The sequence below is a fragment of the Vigna umbellata genome, chromosome 3 (genome assembly GCF_029865625.1).
Source record: "Vigna umbellata cultivar VRB3 chromosome 3, Vumbellata_1.0, whole genome shotgun sequence".
Classification (NCBI taxonomy): Eukaryota; Viridiplantae; Streptophyta; class Magnoliopsida; order Fabales; family Fabaceae; genus Vigna; species Vigna umbellata.
The window spans coordinates 9,492,737-9,500,415 of NC_142167.1; the positions used below are offsets into that span (position 1 = coordinate 9,492,737).

The window sequence follows — 7,679 nt, forward strand, 5'->3', positions numbered from 1 at the left end:
AATATAAGAACTCCATTATAAAAATAAGATTACAAAAGGATTTCTCTTATCAAGAGGATAACTCATAAACTCACAATTTGGATGACTTATAACTATTTAAGTAAGAAATGATGAAAACTCTCTTTTTCTTTCTTAAATGATACTCAACTCATTATCCAACTACTCTTGTGTGTCTCAAACTCTCTAAAGACGCTTATTTATAAGGGTAAGGTTTACAGGTCAAGGATAATGAATATTAAATATTCTTCATCTTTTCAAAGATGAATATATATCTCTTCGAGTCAAATAAATAATTCCAAAACTATGGAATAAATCATTTATAAGTTTTCATGCCATCCTTTAATTAAAGAGAAATGTAATTTCAATGATTCCATGATCTTGAAATAAATCATTTATAAATTTTCATGTATAAAAATTGCATCCTTTGATTAAAAAGAGTGTATTTTTAGCAATACTAACTCTTTATATTACGAATATAATTTATTTATTTTTATTAACTTTACATGGACAAGTTCTTACAAAATTCATTTTTCTATAATCCATAACTTGACACAAAGGTCCATTCTCTTCCAAAAAAAAAAAACTCATCTAAGGACAATCCACATTCTAAAGAAGACCATTAAATCGGAGAATTCTTTCAAACATAATTTCAACTAAAAAGAAATTATTAATATGAGAGGAGATGAAAATTTTATAAGTTAATACAATTTGGATATTTTGAAGTGGATAAACTCTTAAAAAGTCAATGATTCTTACGGTTGGAGATTGAAAGCTTATATATATAATCCACAATTTTTTTTTCTTTCTTTTTCTACTTTGCATTGTTGGATCTACAATACATACTTTCACTTCACTCGTCTGATTGTGAGGATTCCTCTGAATCATCTTTTGACCTAGAAGGGCCTGAGATTAGAAGGGTATGATCTTTTCTCACAATGCAGCTACAACCTTTTCCTATCTGATTTAAAGCCTTCACCACCTATCATAAATTACAAAATCACATTATTAAATAATGTTCAGTCTTCACTCTATAAAAGACATCTATGTCATTCATCGAAGGCAATTGACACAATAATCTAACAATTCACTCTAATACACACTTTATAATTAATTAAAAATTAACAAATTAACGTTAAACTTCAATAAACTTGTTTAATCATGGAATTGATAGGATATTCAATAAATTTAAACTAATAATAGAAAATATATTTTAAAAATGTGTTAGTAATATTGTTCATACTTAAAATTCAAATTAGACCTATTGAAATTGAACTGAAAATTGGTTTTCAAATGTATTTGTCTATCCCTTTTAAAGAAACATAACTTTTTAGTATTGCATCACTGTGATAGATGTTGGCACCACTATCAACAACAATAACTTAACTACTCAATAGATTTTTTTTTAAGAATTTTTAAATTCATATACTTTGGTCTTTAGTGTTTAACTTTGTTTACATTTATGCTTTTTCCATATATTTTGGTATCATTAAGTGGCTTTCATTATTATTCTTTTATCTAAATGATATTTCATGCAAAGAGATTAAGAACACAAATAAAGTTATAACTGCAGAAATATTACATAGTAACTAAAAAAATATTAAAGTATAGAATTGGTTTACTCTGTTTAGAATTGGTTTAATTATTGTTTACATTAAAGTTTCACATAATAAATAATAGATGAAAATAAAAATGTAGAAGAAAACTAATTTTTGTTTTAATTTGATGTATATATGCATGTCTTTTGTTAATGACTAATTTTCATACTACTACATAACTTTGCCCCACTCTCCTACTCAATATGGCCATTCTTGTCACATGTTCATTTCATATATAACTCTTTTCTCACTAAATGGGAATGAAATGTGATATGAACTATGAACACAAATTCCTGAATCTGAGTCTGCATTTTGATCCTATGGCAGATAAAGATGACATGAAGTGGTGTCCAATCTATGAAAACACAGCAGAACATGACAACTTTAGATGTCATTCATCTTATGTAAGTTGCTTGAGAAAACAGCAGAATATGACATCTTTACATGTCATTCATGTTATGTAACTAGCTTGTGCAGTAGACTTACTGTACTCATATGCAATCTCTTTTCGGGATCCCTCTGAAGACAATTTCCGGCTAGACGGCTCATCCAATAGAGTTGATGGCAATCATGGGAGTTCATCATTCTGCCATCAATAAGGTCTTGGCATTTTCCTTCCCTCAGTAGTGGTCTAGCCTGAACAAAAAATGAGCAACTAAAATCCTTGGTATCTGCATTGTTATGCCTGCATGAGTTCTATTTGCTAATTATCAACTAATTGAAAGGTATTTCGAGAGAGGATTACTCAGAACATGCAACAACACCAATGGGAAATGATCTCAATCTACATGAGGGATTGACATCAATTTCAACCTAAAATTTTAAGATAATAGGTTTATACATGATTCTTACCCATTCCACCAGACCTTTACCACCAAGTCGTTTGTCTGTGGTCCTCATTCCAGTTATTAACTGTAGTAGAACCACCCCAAAGGAATACACATCTGTTTTAATTGACACTTTTCCAGATTCTGCATATTCTGGTGCCATATAAGTCAGATTCCCTACACATTCTGTATTGTATGAGGAGCCTTCAGTCACAGTTCTAGCCAAACCAAAATCGCCTAGCTGAGAAAACACAAAAATAATTCCTTAGTCAAACTTGATGAGGTGAAGGATGTTTTGGCTGTGGAACCAAATTGCAATTAAACGATCACTCATCAATAAAATATAGTATAAAATGTGTGTATAATATATATAGAAATCCAGTGTTTCCAATAAGCCATTATAAATGAAAGCGTATATGGTGGAGAGTAGATGCTGCAATTTGGTACAAAATAAATTAGTTCTCCTTTCTTTTGATTGCTCATGTAATATACATGACAATAGTTAACTTCAAACCTAACTCAATCTTACAAAACCTTATAAAATAAGATTTGAACCTATGTATATACTATTAATTAGCCTAGTTTAGTCAATGTAAGACCTCCAACGAATTATCTTTGCATATTATTACCCTTGCATCATAATCATGTGTAAGAAGAATGTTGTTAGTCGTCAGATCTCTGTGTATTATGTTATTCTCATGCAGGTATAGCAGTCCTTTGGCAGCACCATCAGCTACTTTCACCCTGTCTGGCCAATCAAGAAGTGTACGACAATGTTCTGCACAGTAAGAAACCGAGATTAGTACCCCTTCAATTTAATATCAACAAATGCACGCACTCATAATCTATACAAGTTTGGTTTCATTTCTGTCATACGAGATAAATGTTGGTCCAATGAAGCATTGCAGATATATTCATACACAAGAAGTCTATGAATCCCTTCAGCGCATGATCCTAACAGCATGACCACATTCTCATGCATTGCTTTGCTGAGAACATCAACTTCAGACTTGAATTCCTTCTCTCCCTTTTGGTTAGAGTACGTGTGTTGCTTGACAGCAATCTTCTGTCCACACAACTCCCCTTTAAAGACACAACCAAACCCTCCTTCTGACAGATAGTTCTTAGGGGAAAACCCTTGTGTGGCTGCACACAACTCAGCATATGAGAACTCTTTTTTTCTGTTCCTTTCAAACTGTGGTCTTCTGTTATTGCAAACAGAGCAAACAGATTTTCCAGCCCTTTGGTGTCCTTCATGGCAGCTAATGTGCTGTTTTTCTTGTTTAACTTGTGCTTGTGGATTAGACATTTTTGTTTGACTTGTCCCTTGAGCATAGAGAATGAGAATGCACAATGCCCTATTTGAAGGATTCTACTAACCTTGAATTTGGAGCCAGAAAATTTGGCATTTTGTGAGATTATATATATGCATGTTGGTGCCTTGGTTTTCCAAGTTTTACTAAGTTGAAGAGCAATTGAGGATCTTGAAACTGTCTTTACCACATGACATTGTAGTGATTGTTAAGGAATTGTATGTGAAGATTCTTTTCATGAATATACTTGAAGTTTTGGTGTTATCAATTTTCTTTTATTCTAAAACTGATTTTCTCCCTTGGTGGGGAAATTTGTTTGGAAGTTGTTTTTAATGGAACAATCCTAAAGACAAAATGTTGAAGAAAGAGACATCTCCATAGTACGAGGAGTATTGTCTATGTGATTTTTTGGCATTAAATGTTTTAACTTTCGAAAAGGTCTAAAAGTAGAAAAGTTGTCGAAGACACTGTTTGAGAATTCAAGATATAAGCTTTGGAAATGATTAGAATAACAAAGTGCAAGAAATTAATGCTTTTAAATCACAACTTGGAGGCCTTTCATATATATATTTTAACACCCAACAACAATGTTAAAGCAATGTATTCACACACAAAAATGATAAAAATGATTTTTTTAACAAATATTAGTTAGAATTTATAGAAAATTATAAAACAAGAGAAAACATTAAAAATAAGATGTGAAGTATATAATTTTACCTGAAGTTTAATAAATTTTAACCAATAAAATATTATCACTTTTATTATATATGTTTTTAGTATTAGTTTTGTTTAACATGAAATATAGAAAATTGACAGGGAAATGTAACACTTAATATTATAATACACACTACCATGTTATGATCAATTTGTACCAAGTTTCATTTACTTTCAACATATCTGTCCAAATATGAAGTTGAGAGAGAGCAATGCTTAGAAGTTGACATAGACAGTGTCACTAAAATTTGTGGTTGAAAGTATTCTTAAAGAAACCATAGCCAACCCATTTATTGAAAATCTATTTTACTTTAATATGTTTTTCTACCAACATCCTTACAAACAAAAAAGTATTTTTTTTATAATTAACTTGTACTCTAATTAAAAATAACAATTTGTATATAATATAATTTTTATACATTATTATTTAACTTATGAAGATATTTATTTAATTTATTATTCTTATTTTAAAAATGTTTTGTTTCAGATCTTATTATTTTTAGTTAAAAAGCTTCACATGTAGTGTAACTAGAAATACTTATTTGGAATGATTACTCTGTACGTTCAACAAGTTTGACTTTAAGGAGATAAATTTAAAATATTTAAATCTGATGTTATTCTTCCTTAAATTTCATCAAGCTTAAAAAATAAACTTGTAAAAAAAACTCATCAAAATTTTCATGAATTTAATTTATGTATACACTTTTAAATAATTATGTGTTGAATTATTAACTATATTTTAATTCAAATAATATATCAAAATCAAGTCTTGACTTTACTTGCCATGTGCATGTGATTTTGATTCAGATTACTCTTCTATTGCAAAATTGATTTCTTTGGTTATGTTTTCAAGAAAAAAAAAACACATCATCATAAACAACACATCACCATCTTTATTTTTGAGAATCATCCTATCAATTAAGATTAACACAAAAATTTGTAATGTGAAAATTCTAAAACAAAAGAAAAATCATAATTGTTGTCTAATGACAATCAAATAATAACAATACGTAAATTTTTTTACATCACAAACAATTCTCTCATATCTTTTTGACCTCAAGACATCTATACTCTTCAAAATAAGAATTTAACTAAAACCTCATACCACTCCACTACAAAATATAAGAAAAGTCAAATACAAACTTAAAACGTTTTTAACTTAAAGTGTTTTTAAGTTAAAGTGTTTTTAACTTAAAGTGCTTTTAACTTAAAGTGTTTTTAACTGAAGTAATAAACACCATGGACTTAGACTCCATTATATCATTCATTTCCCTACCTATCTTAGATGATGTAAACTTTTCAAAATGTATTATTTTTATCAATCTAACATGTTTTAATTGCATAATGTTAAAAAGTATTAAAGTGTTTTTAACTGCTACAAGAAATATTATGAACTTAGAATCCATTATATAAACTCCCTTACATATCTTAAATGATATGGATTTTTGAAAATGTATTATTTTCATGAGTTTAACATGTTTTTAATTGCATAATGTTTAAAAGTTACTAGTATCATAGGACCGCTTAGTGTATAATGTAAATGTTATGAGACCCTGAGTTTGAAAATTATTGCATAAAAAATGTGATTAAGAGAAATTCTAATAAAGATGACATTATAGATTAATTATAAACAAAAAAAATGAAAACCATGTATCATTATTGTTGGAAGTCCCAAATTGACTAGATAAGAAACATTTAGAGTATATAGCTGGGTGCAAACCTTATCTTACAAGTCAGTTTTGTAGGATTGAGTTAGACTTAAAGTTTATTCCCTAACATGGTATCAGAACCATTATTAGAGCTTATCATAACGATATTTGTCGTCCAAGCCACTTTTATAGGATTAACTAAGGCTTCAAGTTCACTCCTTAATATTTCTTAAATAAATCGTCCATTATTCTTTAAGTAGGTGATTTTGAAAATTTCAATGTTAACTTCTCGTTATAATATCTTCCAAAAACAATTTTCATTTTAATATTAATTAAAATTTTCAGGATAAATATCACAAAACAATTAAAGTATTCATTTTATAATCTAGTATAACAACTCGTGTTTATTTTTTTGAACAAAATTTTATTAAACTATAAAAGAATTTATTAAAAAAATTACAAAAATAAATAATTTTTATAATTTTTTTGTTATATAAACAAATTTTTATTATAGATAATTATTTAAATTTAAAAAAAGTAGCTGTAAAAGGATAAAATTAGAAAATATTTTTTTATTATGATTAATTATTTGGATTTAAAATAGTGGTTACTAAAAGGTAATATTAGAAAATAAAATGTGGACACAAAAGAAGGAATCCACTTTATGTAATAGCATTATATAGATACAAATAGTTTCTTTTTAGTGTATTCTATCTAGTTCCTAGAGGACAAACTTCTAAAAAATGCTTTAACTCTCACATTTTATGTAAGTTCTTTAAAAATTATTTTAGACTTCTACTCTATTTTTACTTTTAAAGAGGGAGTTCCAAGTAAGAAAAGAAAGAAGTATATTTGTTTAAACTATAAAATTTGTGCAATTAAATTAATCATAAGTGTTATAGTACTTTATAATTTTTTTTGTTTATTTAATAGGTACAACATTTAACTACTAAGGTTGATAAATAGGGAAAATCTACTATAACACATGATAATAAAATTGAAGAGGTGGAGGAAGAGGATGAGAATAAGTTGTAAGAGAATGTTTTATTAGACGAAGAAGATGATCTTAATGACATTTATCTCAAAAATGGTGAATGAAAGCATAAAATTTGGACATAATATTTATATTAAATATGGAAAATAATATTTTTCTTTTTATTATTCCGCTTTTATTTTATAGATTGACATTTTGACTTTATTTTCATATATGATATTTTTAATTTTTTTATGTTGTCAAAATCCAATGTTTTGGCAGGTGAATAAAATTGATTTTAAAAAATATTCAAAACATAGTAATAAAAATGAGAGAAATAAAAGTTTCTTTAAAAAATTTAAAAATTAAAAAAAAATGAATTCAAAATTTTAGTTTAAAAATTAATTAAAAAATGAAAAAATAGAGATTGAAAAAAACTATAATTTTTTTAAAATAAAAACAACCAAAAAAGAAAAGAAAAGTGAAAGAATAAAATAGAATCCAATCCATTTTTTATTTACACACTTTCTTTCTTGATGGACTAGAAGTGTAATCTACTTTGGGTGCTTCTCCTTGCACCTCCAAAACCTCCAAATTTTTTTCAAAAT

At 27.6% G+C, this 7,679-nt stretch overlaps 1 protein-coding gene across 1 annotated transcript; it reads right to left on the reverse strand.

Annotated features, from left to right (window-relative positions):
- Positions 1 to 757: 757 nt before the first annotated feature.
- LOC148201597 (proline-rich receptor-like protein kinase PERK8) lies at positions 758 to 3,731 on the reverse strand. Its single transcript, XM_088108742.1, has 5 exons — positions 3,299 to 3,731; positions 3,052 to 3,200; positions 2,448 to 2,663; positions 2,082 to 2,231; positions 758 to 979 (listed from the first exon to the last, which is right to left on the reverse strand). Exons 1-5 carry the CDS (start codon positions 3,729 to 3,731, stop codon positions 851 to 853), a joined length of 1,077 nt encoding a protein of 358 aa, XP_087964868.1. The 3' UTR covers positions 758 to 850.
- Between the last annotated feature and the right edge of the window lie 3,948 nt (positions 3,732 to 7,679).